General features: G+C 40.5%; 1 protein-coding gene across 4 annotated transcripts in view; it reads right to left on the bottom strand.

Annotated features, from left to right (window-relative positions):
- Myo1d (myosin ID) overlaps positions 1 to 21,295 on the bottom strand; it is a 281,386-nt gene that overhangs the window by 136,326 nt on the left and 123,765 nt on the right. For all 4 annotated transcript variants that reach the window (XM_076936189.1, XM_076936188.1, XM_034505907.2 and 1 more), the window contains exons 15-16: positions 20,805 to 20,971; positions 7,800 to 8,007 (exon numbers count right to left, since the gene is read on the bottom strand). In XM_076936189.1, coding sequence (XP_076792304.1) covers positions 7,800 to 8,007; positions 20,805 to 20,971 — 375 coding nt within the window. The remainder of the gene's footprint in view (positions 1 to 7,799; positions 8,008 to 20,804; positions 20,972 to 21,295) is intronic.

The following is a 21,295-nucleotide window of genomic DNA, read 5'->3' as shown; positions in this document are numbered from 1 at the left end:
AAGCCTTTTTATTTTTCTAAAAGGCTGTCATTTGTCAAGGTGCAGATGTGGATGAATATTTAAATAGATCAGTTGTTGGCTTATATCATAAATCTCAGAGATTTTCTTCAGAATTGTAAGATCAATGACTTGTACCCAACATTATTCTAATACCATGATTTAGTAATATATGCAGGATAAGGTTTCAAATTCAGTAGCTGAAATCTCCTAGATGTTTTAGAAGACAGACATGCCTTGGTTTCTTCATTAAGAACATACACACTTTCCCACACTGTTTTTGCTTTCAAGACTTATTAATAAATGTCCAACATACTTTCTTGCTGGAGGACTTTTCCTTAGATTTATCTTGTACTTATCACAGTCTACATTAACACACTGGTGACTGTATATTTGAAAACTGCTGGCTGGGAGGTGATGGCACACACCTTTAATCCCAGAACTCAGGGGGCAGAGGCAGGCAGATCTCTGAGTTTGAGCCCAGTCTGATCTATAGAGTGAGTTCCAGGACAGCCAGGGTGACACAGAGAAACTCAAAAACAAAAACAAACAAAAAAAGAAAACTGCTACTTCCTTTCTTCCTTCCTTTCCACCACCAACTGCTTGCCAGTTATTTCTACTTGAATGTCTCATCCATACCTGGAACACATCATGCCTACACTACTAATATCCTGAAAATATATGCCAGTGACTGTATGTACCTTCTATCTCAGTCATTCTCGACATCAGCTATCTATGACCCCAACTTGGAAGAATGGGAACCTCAAACAACTCTCATGGTCTGATAATTTCCTTTCATCTCAGCTGTGTGACTGAGGCTATCAGGTTCTTAATTGGCTACTCTGGTTCCCCTTTGATACACTTTTATTTAAAATTCCCAAACTGACCACACCACTTTTCTCTTACTACTTCCATGGAATATGACAAGAAACTAGCAGATAGCTCTACTGATGTATAAACATGTAACAGCTACAGCTGAGCTTGCAAGGAAGCAAAGGTCAGCACTCCTGTGGGGAGATGGAAGATGAAGACCATCACCTCCAGAGGCTCATGGGCCCCCTAGCCTGAGCATGCAGCAGAAAACAACAAATAAACTACAAAGAAAAGCAGTTGGGTAGTCTTCAACATACTTAAAAATGTTCACACCTTACAATCAAGCATTTCTAGTCTGAGTTTATTCCTTAAAGCAGAAGTTCTCAAGGTGTGTTCCAGGAGAACCACCGTGGGCATCGCTGAAATCCTCCTAAGAGATCCTTTAAAAACAAAACAAAGTGTGTTCCAGGGGAACCCTATCTGTTTTCAAAATTCTCACTCCTTCACAAGTGTACAGATGAATATTCTAGAGACCATCACAGTAAATGTTGATGTTTTTGGTTTTGTGAGACAGGGTTTCTCTGTGTAGCCTTGGCATCCTGGAACTAATTTGGTAGACCAGGCTGGCTTTGAACTCAGAGATCCATCTGTCTCTGCCTCCTGAGTGCTGGGATTAAAGGCAGGGGCCACCACTGCCTGGCTCCCACTGTCCTTTTTAAATCCCCCTGTCCCTTCTTGCTGGTCCCTTCCTCTTCCCAGATAATCTTTCTTCTGCTTTCCTGTCACATGCATCCTTTGCCTTCCTTAAGATCTATTCCTCCCTTCCCATATTCCTCTTTTACTATATTAGTAGAAACACCTTTTCAAGTAAAAAAAATAGATCTAAAAAAGTTAATATTTTGGTAAACTTTTGTAACTCTCCCCAACAAAGCCCCTTTTTCCTTAGTTTAGGTTGGATCCTTCATTGAACTCTGGCAGTTACTATCTCCCCCAGGGCATCACAATTTCTTCACCTTACTGGTCTGAGTGTTAACACATTGTGTGTGTGTGTGTGTGTTGAGCTTCTTGTGGGTGAAAACCTGGTCTTCCTCATTTCCACACCTCCATTCAGAAATAATGAACAAACCCATGATTATTCCTCATTAAAAAACACTACAAAGATAGTTAGACGCTACTATCTGATCAGCTACACTGTACTTCTTTCAACACTCAGGCAAGGTCAAGAAGAGGATTTGTGAGTCTGTACTTTACTTGTGCACACAGCAGAGTAGACAGGCAAGAGGGCTGCACAGTAATGCACTCCCTGCCTGTTGTTAGGAGACAGTTGCCTGAGACCCCGCTGGTAGGGTCAAAACTGAGTTCATGTTCCCAGGTCCCCAAATCAACTCCTACCCTGATTCTTGAAGTGTTTCATGTTTGTCTGTTAACCAGTAAAGAATGTAAAGAGGGAAGTTGCAGATTATCTAAAGTAAGGCACACAAGTCATAAATGTATTGCCTGTTGTGACTTAAAATTTTGACTATGTGCAGCTTGCCCACTCCTATGTTTCCTTATCATTCTGAATTCCTGGCCAGACGTCCAGGAGGGGACCTGACTGCAAAAGCTGAAGTCAAGGATCCTCAAACCAGGTGACCCAGATAAGACCCAGTTACCAACGTTTACTTCCTTGTTCAACTCCTATATCAAAATATGATTGGAAAATGCTACAGTCTGCCCTGTTTCCCCTTGCATTTGCAAAGGTTCCATCCTTTACAAATGTTGTATAACTTCTCTTCAGGGTCGCAGTTCAGCTTCTCAGCCTGCCCTCACTGATCAGCAGGGGCCTTAGTACAATAAAGTTTTGGCATCTGCTTTAATACTAAGATGAACATTGAAAGGCACAGTCAATTCCCAAGTCTGTGCTGTTGTCCCTGACTGACACAGCTTTTGCTGCCTAATTCAAATACAGATATTGCTTTTCTGGACTCTTGTTACTACTTGGGTTATTTTGGTTTTTCAGACACCAATATTTGGTGTGTTGGCCCAGAACCTACATGCTTGAGCCTCAAAGCCAAAGTGGCAGCACCTGGGTCTGTTTTTCAGTCATTTGGACCTCCAGATATAAGGTTTGTATTCTGGTTTCTGGTTGGTGTGCCTATCTGGGGACCCAAGAAAGGAGAAAATAAAGGCAGTATTGCTCATAGGGTCAGAGTGATCCAGAGACATCCCAGTCCTCACTTGTTCCCATTGGGTGAACATCTGGTTCTGGTTCTGGTTCTAAACATGCTGTCTACTCATGTCTGTCAGTTTGTGACTGTAGTTTTGCTTAGTTTGATTGCTCTGTGTTTCATATTCAGAAAATGAGCCAAACAATCTGCGGGCTGTTCACCCCTTAACTTAGTCTTAACCTATCTCAGGGATTTTCAGAAAACCACCAGCACCAGCACCAGCACCAGCACCAGCACCAGCACCAGCACCAGCACCAGCACCAGCACCAGCACCAGCACCAGCACCAGCACCCCCCCCCCCCCCCCCCCCCCACCCCCGCAGCTGAATTGAAACAACAAAACCTGAGAAACTGGTGCTGCTCTTAGAACCCTACTAGGAGCTGAACACTGCTGGATAAGCCCCCTTCCTTGCTGACAGCAAGTAGGGGTGGGGGTTGGGGGAGGGGCCTGCCTGATCTGTCCAAGCTGCTCTTAAAGGGCTTAGGGTTGGACTCTTGTGGCTGCTTGGTTTGTGCTGGTTTCTCGGATCCTCAGACTGTCATTCAGTCCATGCTCTGTCAGCATCCACATCCTTTCCTATCCCAGTGGTGGCTCACAAGACAGTTTAACAAGCATAGATCTCTTCTCCCAGAGAACACCTCAGAATACAGCACCCACTGACCATGATGCATTACTCACTCTTCATGTCAAGAGCTGATTCATGTTCCCAACATCAACCTTTTCCTCCATTTGTATTAAGAACATACCCCAGTCCACATGTTTTACAGTGAATGATTCAGACATGCTGGATGTCTAAGGTGATTTGACAAAGGAATTGTGCCAATTCCATCGGCCTCCTCCTCATCACCTTTGTGGCTGGTTTTACAAATTTTCCTTCAAGTGTGTGAGTCACAGTTGATTCTCCTCACAACAGGGCACCCTGAATGATGCTACTGTTGAGCAAGTGCATTGTGTGTGTGGGAGGCAGGTTACTAGGTTCAAATTCCAGTTCCAGCTTTCATCATCTGTGTGACCTCCACCCATCTACTTAACTAGAACTTCAGTTCCCTTAGTTACCAAATGGACTTGTTTACAAAGTTCTTAAAAGATGTAGGTAGCATATAAAGTAACCAGAAGAGCAGCCACCAGCCAGATACCATTTTAGAAAGCTTTTTTGGTTTGTTTTTATAAGGGAAAAAGTAAATTTTTTTGAGAAATAATTATTTTGCTTTTAGTCTAAGAAATAACAAAGCATGTGGTTCATTGCACATAGAAGGAAGAGGGCTTTGTTTAGAAGTGACTTAAAGACTGCGTGGCTTTCTACCTCACTTGACAAAGCTCCACAGTAAACATTTCCTGAGAGGAGGGGGAAACAGGCTGCAGAAGCAACAGAATCCTGGTTGGAGAATGACTCTGTTCACAGTCTGTCTTGTGGTTAGTTTACTCAGTTCTGTATACAAACCTCAGAGGTCCCTTATAATTAACAACTATATTATTTGCAAGTTTCAGAATTCACAGTCTTCATTATAAGCTTACTGTTAATAAGTCACCCTTAATTCTTCACAAGATCATTCTGTGATGGGAGCTTTATTATAATCCCCCCAAACACATGCAAATGTGGAAGACACAGCACAGAGTTAACAAATACATGCTTGGGCAAGTTCTCCATGAAGCCACCAGCCAGCAAAAAAGACTTTCTTTTTAGATTTCAGAGTGTTCATGTGGTGGTCTCTGATGGGCTTACCTCACAAGAAGACTGGCCAACCACATGAGAGAAAAACAAATCAGATTCCTATGTGAAACCATTTAATAGTTGTATTATAAAAGAATTAAAGATCTAAATGTAAGAGAGAAATTCATCTAAATCTTGAGAGAAAATATAAGGTAATATTTTTGTGACCTAGAAACAAGGGAATTCTCAAATGAAATTTAAAAGCCCAAAGTATACAGCGTAACATATACAAAGTATAAAATTAAAGAATCTGTGTTCAACAAAGCACATTATAGATACATTTCATTTTAATGTCTATAAAATAAAGTAGGAGAATATATTTATAATATCAAAAGTGGATATAAAGCAATGTTAAGAACTGGATTCAAGAAATTCTTACTTATTATCAAGAAGACAGCAATGTGAAGAAAAATGAACAAAAGACCTAAACAATAGAAGCTTCCTAAAATGTACAATTATACATATATGAAGTAGTTTATTGGAATTATTCCACAATAGGCAGATAATGCTCTAAACATGCACTTTATGCTAACAAATAAAAATTTCAGGACCAGGAATAGGTTAACTCTTTTAGAGTTAGCTGTTGGGGGTCCCATAGACTCCCAAGCATTACAAGCTATTGCCAGCACTCTTGGCTATCCCCCAGAACTTAACAGTAAGACCCTATTGCTGAAGACACTACATTCTTGAGTCATAGAACATGAGGACATCAAGCTGGTACTAACTTGGAAACTTCATTTCTACAGGCTGGTGTAACGGTGCTGGAAGCGCTATGCATGATGCCTGAAGAGAAGAGTAAAGCATCAGTCTCACCAAGCTGTGAACCCTGTGAGCCTGGCCTGACAAGATAGGCCCACTGGTGTAATAGTCATGAATGTTATGGGAGTAATCAACAACATTCTGATTGGATCAAAGACTTGCTCTAGGAGATGGAACCCATATCTGACACTACCAAGGGACCAACAACCTGTGGATAGATAGGTCATAATCCCTAAGGGAAAACCCAATACTATTATTCTTCTAAATAGACACAGTATTAAGTTGATTCCTAATGACTTACTGATATACCTTTAGAGTATCTCTCAATCTTCAACAGAAAAACTCCTTGCAGTAGATGAAAATTAGTGCTGAGGCCTCTAACTGGTTAACATATAAAAAATAAAGACTGGAATGCTTATCCCTAAATCAGACATTTGTGTCACACCACTCCCCACAAGGCTCAGGGATTTTTGTAGAAGAGGTGGCCAAAAGATTGTGAGAACCAGAGGTTGTTGATAATATCAAAAAAACAGTGTTTTCTAGATTCAACAGGATAAATGTACATATGAACTTAACATATATGACAGCATGTGGAAGACCTTGGCAAGCTACACCCAAACATAATTTTAGCACCGAGGAAGGAAGGTAGATGTGTAATCCCATCACTAGCTGAGGAGCTATTAGCCTATGATAGCTGCTGGGAGGAGAGTCAGTTTCCTTCAATGCTGTGGCCTAATAGACTGACCACATATCAGTGTAGGTTAAGACTTCCTAGGCCACACAAACTGGGCTTGATAGGCAAGAAAAAGAAAAAAAAAAAAGTAATCTCAAAGTTCAAAGGCAAAGTTGTGGGGATAGATAGGAAAGGTGGTAAGGAGAGACGTTGATGATGATTGATGATTGTGGTGTGTGTGTGTGTCCAAGTATATATGTGTGTAAGTATGTATATGTGTCCGTGTATGTGTGTACGTATGTATGTGTGTCTGTGTGTATGTATATATGTGTGAGTGTGTGCATGCATGTGTGTATGCACATGTGCTGAAAACATTGTATGAAATTTTCAAAGAATAAAAGTATTACAAAGAAATATAAATAGGCCATTTGCAATAATTTCCCCCCAAACAATCAATTATTAAAATGCTCAAATTCAACAGTAGCCAGATAAATAGAACCTAAAACAATTCTGAAATATTTATCATTGTACTGATTAGTCTGATAAAAGGTAGGGAGTAATATCATACTGGTAGGAATATGGGTACACAGTCACCCTCATATAGTACCCAGTAGGTAGTGGTTGTACAATTGGTAGTTGACAATTGGTAGTTGCTCTGAATAGGTACCTGGCTGTACTTATACCAAATATATATATATATATATAGTGTGTGTGTGTGTGTGTGTGTGTGTGTGTGTGTGTGTGTGTGTGTATATGCTATGACCCTGAACTTCTTCAGAGAAGTACATGATATTTAACACACGTATGCACATGTGTGAGGGCATGCAGACATGTGCACGCGTGTGTACACAGTCTTACTTTTGAGACTTTTCTGTGGCTCAGGCTGATCATGTAGTCTAGGCTGGTTTCAAACTTGTGGTGATCCTCTTGCCTCAGTTTCCTGAGTGCTAGGATTACAAGTGTGAGCCACTATGCCTTGTTCACATATATAACTTTTTTTTTTTAGTGTGGACGTTATGATGAAAGGGCATGGGGATAAAAAGAATGAACACATGCATGCAATGAGAAGGCATCCTTGAACAGATCAATGATGAGAGGTGCAAGTCAATGAGGTGTGGACTCGGCACCCACCTCTGAGGTAGCGGTGGGATAAGGATTACTTACAGGACAGTTACAAACATATTGGTACAAGTTTTGAAATATATGATTTTTATGTGCCCTAGGCATGAGACAGATTTGGCCTCTAAGCCAGGCATCAAGCTAGGATGAACAAAAGACTGCCATCTGCTCTGCCCTTGACTAAGAACACTACCACCAACAAGGTCTCTTTGTCCACTGTCAGGGGGTGAAATACAAGATTTAAAAAAAAGTCCTTTAAGCATTTAAACTAAAAAAAAATGTTGAGCTGCAAAAGTAGGCCAACAGAATACCTAACTTTAAACATCAGAGGACAAAATATCTTTCAAGTTTTGGAGTGGCACAGCCAAATAAGTTTTGCATGTATGAAGGGAGAAAAAGGTGAGGTGCTGCTCAGAGACCCGCACATTGTACCATCTGCACACATTTCTTGAATTAAGTAAAACATTTAGTGAAGTTTTTAGTGTTCAGAGAACTTCTTGCCTATAAAACATGAAGTTACCTTTTGTAGGAAGAGGACAACTCTGACGAGCATCTGGGCGCGGAGTTCTTCCAAGGTGAACAGCGTACGGGGTGTTCGAATGAAAATCTTGGTCTTCCCATAAGCCACGTCATCCTGAAAGCCACATCGCTCTATGAGTTTCCTGACAGCCTCTTTGTCTGAAGGAAGGTCATGGTTAGGCCAGGTGAACTCAGAGATCATCTTGTACCTGGGTGAAGAAAGAAGATAGCACAAATCAAAGAATAGAAAAAAAAAAGTATCGTCACCTAAAAGAACAACTTCTGAACAAAACTGTAGCCAACTGTTCTGAGATGTGATTCTCATCAGCTTGATGAGATGAAAAAGAAAATCTCTTCACTAAAACACTCCTTCATGATAATAATTCTTACTAAACTGAGGCTAAAAATGACTTCCTTAATCTTTGGAAGGCTGCTTACCAAAAATTTATAGCAAATACCATTTGTAAGCAGGTGACCTAAGAAACATCCTCTTTACAGACACAAGGAGGATGCTGCCATCATGGGTTCTCAACACTGCTCTGGAGGTCTAATTAGTACAGTGGGGAAGAACAGAATGGACAATGCTCATGAATAATAGAACTCTCTTCAAAGGAACCAAATGGATCTCTGGAGAAACTCTTAAAACTAGGAGAAAATTAAGCGGTGCTAGGTCAGCCCATGAGAATGAACTGCATTTCCACAGCTAGGCAGCTCCATGCCATTTGAGTCTGTCACAAAGCCACTCCTTAAGCCACAGGTATTTTACAAGTGTAAGACAGAAGTCACATCACAACCTCAAAGCAACATTCTATACTTCTATACTTCTGTCATAGTCTGCTTTGTTGCAGTCATGAGTTTCTGCAGACATTTTAGGGACACACACACACATACACACTCACGACATGAGTATATGGCAAGAGAGGGAGCATCTAAAAACCCTGCCTATATAGTGATGTCCCCATACCCTATGTAGCACTAATGTGTAGCTAAATTAAGTCATTTTTCTCTGATACTGAATTTGAATTTTACAGAGATTTTCTTCACACTCATTCAGGTTATAGAGTATTTCGCTGGTGCTTCCTCCTGGTACTTATATGTTTTCCTTATTTTAAAACATTTTAATGAGTACATATTAGTTGTATAAAATAATGGGTTTTACTGAGACACTTTCATATTGAATACAGTAGACTCTGATCAACCCCACTGCCTTCCATAGCCTTCTCTCTCATCTCCTTCTAGTTTTCTTTCTACTTTCATATCTTCTCTCAAGATTTCACAGATGAGAGAAAATGGAAACACTTCTCTTTTTGAGTCTGGATTATCTTACTCAACATCTACAGTTCCATCCAATTTCTTAAAAATGATATGGTGTTGTTCTTTATGCTGAATACTAATCCACTGTGTATCTACACATGTTCTGTATGCACCCACCTGTTGGTGGACACCTCTAGGCATGCAGCATTCATTTGATACTTATTGACTTGTGTCTTTTCTTCTATGGACTTCCCATGGGCGAGAGATTTACCGCAACAAATTGGCGCCCAACCTATTATTTAGAACTCAACTAACTTGAGACGAAAGAACAAAAGAAAGGTTACAAAGTACAAAAACTTCCCCAACGGCCAAGGTCAGGAGCAGCACACAGCTTACAGCTGGGCTTGCTCACTGCCCTGTGAAAACTGAAAGAAGGGTCTTTCTGAAAATTCAACAGTGAAACAAAAGTTATTGTAGCCAAACCAGTAGGTCATTTAAATTAAAAAAAAAGTGAATAGACACAGATAAATAGATGTAAAAGGTTTTAAAGTTGCGAGGAGTAAATTGCAGGCTGCTCTGAGTCAAGAGAGCCAAACAGATAAATAGAAAGGTTATAGTAACGAATTGTAAGGAGGGACTGGTGATCCTAGAACACAACTGCCTGCGAGGTAGTTTTCAGGTAGAAACAGTGAATTGAGGGCTCCAAACCAGATAATTTTTTAATAAAAAAAAAAAAAGGAAACATATTTTGATACTTAAAAATGACAAAAACAATGGATATCTTTTGGGCTTTATATGATGATATTTCAAATGGTTTGACAGAAATCAACTTAGGGAACACTTTATTATTTATCAGTATTGCTATATTTATTTTTTTGATATACTATGTCTTCTCAAAAGACAAAGCTCTAGATAAAAAATTCTTTGCCTTGGAAAAGAGATTACAAGAAACAATAGAACTTTTGGTACAGGATAGAGATGAGATTTGTAAACAGATAGAAAATAATGAGGAATGGAAGCAGGGCTTAGAACAGAAGTTACAGGGGCTAGAAAAGATGATCGAACAGAGCATACAACAGCTCACAGATCAGATGGAGAAACAGATAGAAAATAATGAGGAATGGAAGCAGGACTTAGAACAGAAGTTACAGGAACAAAAAGATGAAAATGAAAGTGGGAGACAGGAGATTAAAAGGATAATTGAACAGAAGATAGAGCAGTTAATAGATCAGATGGAGAAACAGATAGAAAATAATGAATTGAAGACACAAGAAGTTATAGATCAGAATAAGAGACAGAAAGATGAAAATGAAACTGGGAGACAGGAGCTAGAAAAGATGATCAAACAGAGCATACAACAGCTCACAGATCAAATGGAGAAACAGATAGAAAATAATGAGGAATGGAAACAATTACAATATAAAAAAACATATGAAGCATGTATACAAACCTTAAGGGAGGAATTTAAATTTTCAGCTGAGGAAAATACTGAGGTTAAGACAGAAGTAAATAGAGAAAGTCAACCAAGAGTTATTAGAAAACACACCTTGGTCTATCCGGTTACTGTACAACAAAGACCTCCAAACGTTGTTTACCCACAGGGTTATGAGGAATTTGAATGGCAACCTGTGGATGTGTTAGATCTGAGAAAATTTAAGGAGAGTGTCACTAATTTTGGTATGCACTCACCATTTGTTAAACAAATTCTGACTTCTTGTGCTATTAAAAATAGAATAATCCCCCAAGACTGGAAAGATATGACAAGAGCTATATTAGAACCTGCCGCAAATTTACAATGGGTTGCATGGTGGAGAGATGAGGCGAGGGAGATAGCACAACAAAATAGAGCCAGAGGAAGAGAGATTTCCATAGACTAACTGCTTGGTGAAGGTCGTTTTGCTGAAATAGAGGTGCAGGCTATATATGATGAAGAAACTCTGGCATTGTGTAGATTGTCAGCCTTAAATGCCTGGGACAAAGTTGCAGAATCCGGGAAGACACTTGAACCATTTACTCAAGTCATACAAGGGCCAAAAGAAACCTTCCCTGACTTTTTACAAAGGCTAACCTCAGCTGTCGAAAGGAGTATATCAGATTCAGTAGCAAGAAAGGCAATAATTGAGTCTTTAGCCTTTGAAAATGTAACTGCTGAGTGCAAGGAAGTAATCAGACCACTGAGGGCAAGGTCAGCATCAATAGATGAATGGATTAGATACACAGCTGATGTTGGATCTCACTCAGCTGATATGTCAGTAATAGGAAAAACTGCAACTAGAAACCTAGAGATGACCCAAGATTTCAAATGTTTTAATTGTGGTAAATGGAGTCATCTCAGAAATGACTACAGGACAAATCAAAATAATACGAAATGGGGGCCTAGGCCTTCTGGAATATGTCAAAGATGTGGCAAAGGCCGACATCTGACCAGGGAATGTAGAGCAACAACAGACAAATGGGGCAATACCCTGCCAAAAAACTTCTAGGGGGGCCTCTCGCAGGCCCCAATGCCAGAAAGGGAGAATTCTCTTCCTCAGGACAATTAAATGTCACTGCTTCAAAAACAGATGTTCTGAGACCAGTTATGACTGAGGAGAAGGGCACACAAACTGGAGAGATACACGACCTCAAGGACATGCTGGACACGAAGGAGCAGATGGTCAATGTTCTCCAGAAGAAGATAGAAAATCTTCAGGAACAACTAAGAGATAAAGAGAAGCAGATGAGCAGCTTGAAAGAGCAAGTCAAGTCTCTGCAGGTGGACACGACTAACATGGACACAGCTCTGACAATGCTGAAGGAGGCTCTTGCAGACTAAGAGCGGACAATTGAATGTTTAAAGGAGCAGCGGGACAGAGATGAGTGAGAGAAGCAAGAGGAGATTGAAACCTACAAAAAAGATCTTAAAGACTTGAAAGAAAAAGTCAGCCTATTTCACGGCTCAAGACCTTAGAAATTGCTCTTGAGCAGAAGAAGGAAGAGTGCCTAAAAATGGAGAGATCTAATCGAACTTTAAAGGAGATGCTTAATAGGCAAAAGGAATCAATAAGAACCCCCAAAGATGGATTATATATTGCTTTATTAAACTTAAATTTTTGAATATTAATGAACAAAACACCACAGTCGCTGAGAAACATTGGATGGTGATAAAACTACGGAACTAAATCAATCTGTTTATATTAAGGTTATTATGACGTCAGAATGGAAAGTGGGAAATGTATTACGCTGGGGGAGAGGTTATGTTTATGTTTCCACAGGAAAAGAAAAGCTGTGGGTTCCTTCCAAAATGATAAAGATCAGAAATGACAAAGGGAGACCCCCTGAAGCACTAGTCGACACAGAAGAAAAGGGAGGCTAACTCAACCAACCAAATGGGTGATGTATATATGGTGTTATGTCTCTTATATGGACTTAACTGGCTGGGACTAAAATGTCAATACAAAACCAAGAACATTTAATTGGGTAATAATTTCTCATGACTTAATACATGCCATCCTTTATGAGGGCATGTATGTAAGTTATATATAGTTTGATTAAGTAATCAAACTAACCTGAAGAGGGCAGTGGCCTTTCTTTATTGATCTTCATTGACAAAGCTGTGTGCCCTACATGTTCCATGTGAATGTTTTTATAAAACTACCTGTTGCTTTTAAGTTTTATATGTTACAGGATGAAAGAAGAGAAACTCAGCCTTAGCATGATTTATACTCGGGGATTCTGAGTCTCTAGGACCTCCTATTCCAGCTTCGTGCTTGATTCTACTGCAACTGCATCGAAGCCGCTTCTTTTAAGGACTTGCTTCCAGAACTTTTCCAGAACAGCTAGCTTGCCTGTCCAGCCTTTCTGACTGTAACAGTTATGGTGTCAGCTTTGCTATGAACTTTCTCAGTACACAGTGACTTCAAGGCAAATGATGCCAGCTAGCTCTCCTTTGACTAAGCCAATTTTCCTGTTTCCCTTTGGGCCCCCAGATGGGAATTCTTCGCCCCAATTCAGCTGGAAGCAGACAAAAGGAGATCATCGTCCCAGTTTCTTATGTTGGGGTGGATGGTTCTGGTTACTTTGTAAATTATACATGTGTTGTAATTTAAGGAATACTTTACAAATGTAGCTTCAGACAGGAAGGGAATTAGAGAGCTAAATCTCAGGAATTAAGTGGGATTAATATTTTACTCTTATATAGGCATTGTGCCTGTATAACTCATTTAGAAATACAAAGCTCAGACCCAGTTTTAAAAAAATAGGTATATCTTACATTGGTAAGAAATCTTTATGATAGTTACAAGGTTGAAATTATAATCTCTTACATTGATATGGAATTTATTTTATACAAATTTAGGGTTTTCACTGGCATAAGTTTCTTATTAATACAAAAGTGGGATTAATATATTACTCTCATGTAGGCATTGTACCTATATATCTTATTTAGAAATACAAGGCTTAGACCCAGTCCTTTTTAATCAAAAAAAAAAAAATTAGTGGAAAGGAATTAACAGACAACTGTTCAGATTGCCTTACATAGTTGATTTTCAAAAACGTCAGAAATCCATAGAATTGACATTACAAACATTCTTATATAAACATTTATTTTATTGGAGACCTATCTGATCCTGACAGCTTCCCAGTCTTGGATTCTATAAAGAAATTGAGCATCTTTGGAGTTACACCAGTTGTGGTATGACAGCCACTAGGCAAGAATTGCCTCTTTTCATCTACAGACGAAATAGTCTGCAAAAAAGAAACACACTTGCAGAATAGTTGACTGATTATATCTGCCAAGACAGAGTAATCAGCCCTTAGTAATTCTGCATTACTAGGTCTGTCAGATGATTCCTGGGCCAGAAGGCTGAAGACCAGATGCTCCAACGTTTTGAAATAAGGAACTGTCTAGATGTTCAGTGGTCTATTTAAATTGGTTGAGTTTAGAAGCCACGCTTTGTGCTTCCCATATCTATCTTTAACTGAGTCATTCTGGATTTCTGATGGGGTTGAAGATTTATAATCTCACAGCCAACCCAGGCTATTTACTTTGAGAGGATGGTTTTCAGATGCTATTCATTTTGAAGACAGGATATAAGCCAGGTTCAGAACTAAGTTTTTTAATTGAGAGAGATGGCAAAGGTTCTATTTAGTTAACAAAAATGATGTTGGGTTTATCTTGTACTTTAACAATCACAACATGGTAATATAGTTAGTGTTCAATTAATATGTGAAAAGAAAAAATTTTTTTTTATCATTGGACAAAAAGGGGGAAATGTGGTGGATAGCCCTAGCCTCTTGTTGTCATGGTAACTCCACTCCTGGGAGGGGCTGCAAAGGAGGAGTGAATCTTGTAAACCTTCTGTCCAATCAAATTTGTTAAATAAAGGCTACAGCCAGTGATTGGGCAGTAGAAGAGAAGTGGGAGGAGCCAGAGGCAGGAAAAGAGGAAGACCAGGGAGCCGTGGGGGGGGGGGGGGGGGGGGTAGGGGGAGAAGTGGTGGAGTTGGCAGTTGGTTGAAGCAGAGGGCAGTTGGTGGAGAGAGAGAAGACGAAGAAGGCCTTGACCTAGGAAACTGCAAGTTGTAAGAGCTCTTATAGCCGGGGAATAGTGTAGTTTAATGGTAAATCTGCCCAATCTAGGCATGCAGCATTCATTTGATACTTATTGACTTGTGTCTTTTCTTCTATGGACTTCCCATGGGCGAGAGATTTACCGCAACAGACACCTAGGCTGATTCCCTAACATGTTTACTGGGAATAGTTCGGAATCTCAGAGTGTACACACAGGAACTATGTAGCTGGCTCCTGTTCCTTGAGAACACTCCATGCAGGTTCTGCTGATGTCAGTACTAATTCATACTCCCACTACAGTGTGCACTTGCTCCTTCTCTTCCAGCATCCTCACTATTTGTAGTTGGCTTTCTTGAGGAGAGTTATCACACTGGGGTGGGATGAAGTGATTTTATTTTGCAATTTTTGACGGCTTTAATTTAAAAAATCGTTCTGAATATCAATTTGTCTGATAATAGTTAGCAGATATTCTTTCATTTTCTAGGTTATCTCTTCTCTGTTTTTTTTTTTTTTTTTGGTGCATATACCCTTTTTAATTTGATGCCTTACTATTGTCATGCTTTGCTGTATTTCCTAAGGCTTGTTTAGATTCTGTTTAGAAAGTTATGGCCTGTGCTTATGTCTCAGTATTTGCCTTTCTGATGTGTGCACACCAATGCATGTTAATTTTATATCTAGCCACTTTGCTGAAGTTGTTTATTGGATGTAGAATTTTTGGGGTCGCTTATGTATACTATCATATCATTCGCAATTGCCTCTGAAAGGCCCAACGAGCAGCTGGAAGAGTCAGATGCAGATATTTACACCCAACCAATGGACAGAAGCTGGTGACCCCTATGGCTGAATTAGGAAAAGTTGAAGAAGCTGAGGAGGGGGGTGACCCTATAGGAAGAGCAGCAGTCTTAACTAACTTGGACCCCCGTGATCTCTCAGACACTGAGCAGCATACACCAGCTGATATGAGACCCCAACACATATACAGCAGAGGACTGCCCGGTCTGGACTCAGTCATAGAAGATGCACCTAACCCTGGAGAGACTTGGGGCCCCAGGGAATAGGGAGGTCTGGTGGGGTGGGGGTGGGGTCATCCTCTTGGAGGAGGTATGGGATGTAGAACAGTTGGAGGGTGGACGAGGGGGGGGGGATAAAGTTTGGATTGTAAAGAAAGATTATAAAGTCTACACACACACACACACACACACACACACACACACACACACGAGTTGAAACATTCCTTCCTTGCAGTAGAAGAGGTTTATAACACTCCCAAGAACTTCATAAAACTTAAATTTATAGATTTACAAGACTGAAGAGCCTTTTCTTACAGATTCTGTAAGTCCTAAATATGTGCTGAGAGGGAGAAGACTCCATGGTGAAGCTGCCTGGATGTTGTGCATGGGATGCTAGAAATGTTTTTTTCTATCAGCCAGTTCTGGTTTGATTTTCAGTGATGCAACCATAATCATCCACACTGCTGCCAAGAACCCCAATAACTGCATTGTATCTCTTTTTTAAAAAAGGATAAAAAATAAATCTAAAATTAAAAAAAAATTATAAAATGAAGTTTGTGAACCTGGAGCTTGCTTTTTTTTCCAGAATGGCTCTCCAGCAAACTCCCAGGACCCTTCCTGTCCAATCCACTGCCTGGCAGCACTGGGATTACAGATGTGCACTGCCAGTTTTACATTGATGTTGGGATCAAATTCAGTTTGTACTTTGTCAATAAGCCATCTCCCTAGCCTTAGATCTTGTAGTATTTTGCCTAATTTCAAAAATTTGGTTTTTATATGAAGGTTTTTGATCCACTTTGAATTGACTTGGTATAGGATAGGGGCAGTCTCCTACAAGTGGATATCCATTTTCCCCAGCACAATTTGATAAAGACAATAATTGTACCACCTTTCTCTCCTCATCCATATAGAATGAGGTAAGATATTGTTTCCCAGGGTTGCTAGTTTCAGTCACTTAAAACAAACATATGTTTAAAAAACGTGCCTGGTATACAGAACAGGCATTTTAAAAAGCCATTGACTATTATTATAATTCTCTTGAAAATTTTAAATATACTAAAACCTCTTCAATATTTGGGTATTTCTTGAGTTTGCTTGAACAGTGCTTCTTCCCTATTCTGCCTTTATTTCTTGCACTCACTTTAGATGGGCCTTGCTTTCCTTATAGCAGCTGGAGCTGTGGTTACTTGTATCAGCTACTTGTATTATGCCAATCTCCTAGCCATGTGACCACACTGAAGCATTTATTTATTCATTCATTCTCATTCCCTCTTGCTAGGCCTCCTTAAGTAGCTCAGGCTGGTCTCTAAATCACTATATAGGCCAGGTATTAACAATCCTGATGCCTCAGCCTCCCAAATGCTTGGGTAACAAATATACATTTCCCAACCAACCAGAGCTTCCCAGGGTCTAAACCACCAGCCTGGGAGCACATAGGGATGGACCTATGGCTCCAGCTGTATATGTAGGGGAGGATGGCCTTGTCAGGCATAGGTGGGAGGAAGAGATCCTTGGTCCCATGAAGGCTAGACACCGAGTGTGGGGGAATTCGAGGGTGGGGAGGTGGGTGGGGGGGTAGGTGGGAGCACATCCTCATGGAAGCAGGAGGAGGGGGACGGGATAGGGGGTTCCTGGGGGAGGTATTGGGTAAGGGGATAACATCTGAAATGTAAATAAAATATCCAATAAAAAAAATCCAAATATACATTTCCATGCCTGTCCTGTCCTGGCTTTTAAAAAGGAAGATCAAGCTTCACTAGATTGTCTTTGCTAATAATTGAGACATTGGGTCACCTCTGCATCTTCATATAATATTTAGGAGTAAGACACATGTTTAAGGTTCACTGAGAATCCCTCTTCTTGGTTCCCCATCTTGGCTGTGCATTTGCTATTTTAAGATTGTATAGTTTGCTTTCTGTCATTGTGGTAAACACCATGGACAAAAGCAATTTAGGAGAGGAAAGGGTTTATTTCAGTTTACACTTCCATGTCACAGTCCATCACAGAAGAAAGTCAGAGCAAGACTCAGGGCGGGAACCTAGAAGCAAGAATCATGAAGGACTAGGCATGGCAACAGGCCAGTCTGACCTGATAATTCCGCAGATGAGCTTCTTTCTTACCAGGTAACTCAGGGTTGTATCAAGCTGACAATAAAAATCAACCGGAACATACATGTATATGTTATGCACTATTTAAGGATGTTTGGGGTAGAAATTGAGCCACTAAGACTACTGGAAATTTATAGGTTTGTGGGAACGGGGAGGGGTTGCTTCAACCACTCTTCCGGCTTCCATTGTATCTCAAGGCAATATACTCCCAGCACAGCCCCTTTGATGGCTACCATTCCCATGATGCTCACAATTTAACTCCTACTGACTTTCTGTACATGACAACACTGTAACTGATAAATTGTTCACGTTTTCTGTGTAATAAAGATGGACTATAATTTTTTCTAGTGAAAAAACTGGATATTGTTTGAAATCAAGACTCACAACAAACACACCTCCACTCATGAAAACACTCCTTCCATACAGCCTAAAAATTGATGTGATTTCAACAGGAACAGTGGATCAATTTTAAGCATAACTTTTTATTACTATTAAATTGACCTCCAGTTTTCCAAGCTATTGTTCTATAAAGTTTTATTCATTCTAGCCAAGAACACCTCTTTGGTGTGATCTTCCTTGTACACATATGGCTGAACTGTAATGCTATAGAGAAAATTTGTCAGTACGAGGTGGTTTCTCATATCTCTTCTCCCTGACGGCAAGGCTATGGAACAAACCCACTTGCTTCCACTCTCTACAACAGCAGTTGTTAATCTGAGGGTGGAGACCCCTAGGGGTGTTGAATGACCCTTTCACAGGATTTGGATAAGCTGGCTGGTCAGCAAACCCCCGGTGTACCCCTATTTCCATCTCCCCAACACTAGGATTATAGGCATGTACCTGGTTCTTTATGTGGGTGTTAGGAATCTGCTCTCAGCTCTTCATGCTTCTGTGGTAAGCACTTTACCAATTGAGCCATCTCTCCAGCCACTTCGGACTTTTTTTTTTTACTTAGTATAGTGTTTACCCAGATGCTTAAACCAAAACCTACTTGTCATTTTTCATTCTGTTCTATTCCTGACTCATCACAGGCCATTCGTGTACAAGCCAGACTTGTCATCTAGTTCCAAATGCATCCTGAATGTGTCCACTATCCATATGGCCACAGTAACACACTGCTGAAGACACTATTTGCAAGTTATCTTTTCTAGATTCCTGCAGTAGCAGACTCTCTAAACTTTTTTTTTTGGGGGGGGGGACGGGGACATGGTCACGATGGTGACATGAAGACATCTTATTTTTATTGGATATTATATTTACATTTCAGATTTTATCCCCTTACCCCCCCCCACCCCCACCACCCAGGAACCTCCTATCTCAAACCCCCTCCTCATGCTTCTATGAGGATATGCCCCCACCTACCCCCCCACTCCCACCTCCCCACCCTCGAATCCCCCCCCCACTAGGTGTTCATCCCTCATGGGACCAAGAATCTCCTCTCCCACATGAAGACGTCTATAGGACATATTACTCAATGCTTAAAACTCACTAATTTCAACATTTCAATGCTTTGGTCTAATTACAAAGTTCAACACAAGTCAGGCTCGATTTTTCTGCTATTTCACATCATGCCAGATACTCAGCATCTTTAAACTATACTGATCACGTGATTCTTAAAGTGCCACACTCTTTCTGCTGGCTGTTCCCTCTGTTGACCTCTCTTCTAACCTTTGTATACTTGGGTTCTCTTTGGAAGTGTTATCTCTTTAGAGGCTCCTCTGACCTCAAACATCAGAATTTTCTGGTTTGTGTTTTTAAATTTATTTTTATGTTTTATTTGTGTTTATGTGTGCCTGTGTGTGCTCAGCTGCCCGAGGAGGACTAAAGAGGGTGTTGGATCTGTGGAGCTGAAGTTATAGGAGGTTGTGTGTTACTCCCTGTCATACGCTGTTCTACTGCTGTGAAGAGACACCATGATCACAACAACTCTTATAAAGGAAATCATTTATCTGGGGCTTTTACACAGGCAGACACAGTGCTGGAGAAGTAGCCGTGAATTCTATATCTGGATCCACAGGAGGTAGGAAGAGAGAAAGACCCTGGGCCTGGCATGGGCTTTTGAAAACTCAAAGACCACTATCGCCAGTGACACACTCCCCCCCAACAAGGCCATGTTTACTCCAATAAGGCTACACCTATCCCAGCAAGGTTACACCTCCTCCTCCTAATCCTTTCAAGTAGTACCACTCCATAAGCATGCACATATATAAGCTGTTTTTTATTCAAACCATCACACCCATGTAGGTCTTCTGGGAGAAGAGCAAGTGCACTTAAACACTGAGCCACTTTCCGGCCCCTAGTTTAAGTCTTATGTTTATATATTCATTTTGTGTGTATGTGAGATCTATAGTTCAGAATGTTAGAAATAGTTATAGATATTTAAAATGATTAAACTGATGAAAATGAAAACATTTCCCTAGCTTCCAGGTGTCAAGAGTCACTGTCGTTACTATCCCTAAATCAATAACAGCATTTCACACTTAGTGACTCCTCCAGCTAGGAGCTGCTCTAAGTGTCATATGTCCTTCTGGTCATCTAGTGCCCTTCCAGGTGGTCACTACTTCATCCTCATTTCACATACAAGGAAATTGAGTCATGAAAAAGAGTCACAGGACTAGAAAGTGGTAAATTCAAGATTCAGACCACTTAGTCTAATTTCACAACCTTGGTACTTAACTTAGAATGATGGTAGCTCCTGTATCAGCAGCAATAGTAATAGTGCATATCTAATATGTGCCAGGGACTTGGATTTTTACTTAATTCTCACTATAAGCACTCAGTAAAGTTTTAATATTCATCTTACAGACACAGAAATGAAAGAATGGGAAGAAAGTACGACAGCAGAGTCCTGGGGAGACTCCAAACCCATTGCTCCTCCATTTCCATCAGAACGACTGAACTTTCTTCCATGCTTGTAAGCTACAGACTCAGGGGCTCTGTGGATTCTGGGGACTAATTTCTTATACGTGCAATTTCCTTGACTTTTCTGTTCACTTTATAGATGGTTGCAGACGGCCTAAAGTGGACTGCTGTTTCATGGTAATTCTGAGTGCTGGTGGGTTCTGCTGTGTACTCCACCCTTACCTGTGAAGAAACTTCTCATAGGTCTGGCGGAAGGCAAAGCCTGCCCGGCGCACTCTCACATTCTCCAGTAGGCCCAGGTATTCTACCTGATGGCGGCAGCGCTCGTCATCAAATATCTGTGGGGACTTCTTGTCGTTGGGTTTGATGCAACGTACGTAGTATGGTTCCTAAAGAAACACATAAGCATCGACAGAACTCAGGCCCAGACAAGGGATGCCAGCATGTCATTAGTGTCAACTGTGCCACAGTAAGCTCAGTGCCTCTGACCACTGGGGCAAATGCCTGCAAGTGAACAGTCTTCCTTTCTGCTTCAATTCAAAGCAGTTCTCATGAAATCAGCAGTTGATATTTTACTGTGTAAGACTCTCAGAAACAGTGGAAAGGGGTTAAAGCTAAGGAGGAAGTAATGAGGATGTGTAAACACTGAGTTTTGGATATTTACAAATATCTGAAGGAATAACTCAGAAGAAGAGAAAGTAGCAGCTGCGGTA

This window comes from Arvicanthis niloticus, chromosome 6 (genome assembly GCF_011762505.2).
Source record: "Arvicanthis niloticus isolate mArvNil1 chromosome 6, mArvNil1.pat.X, whole genome shotgun sequence".
Taxonomy (NCBI): Eukaryota; Metazoa; Chordata; class Mammalia; order Rodentia; family Muridae; genus Arvicanthis; species Arvicanthis niloticus.
The sequence above is the reverse complement of the archived record's forward strand: the minus strand, read 5'-3'. Positions and strand labels throughout refer to the sequence as shown.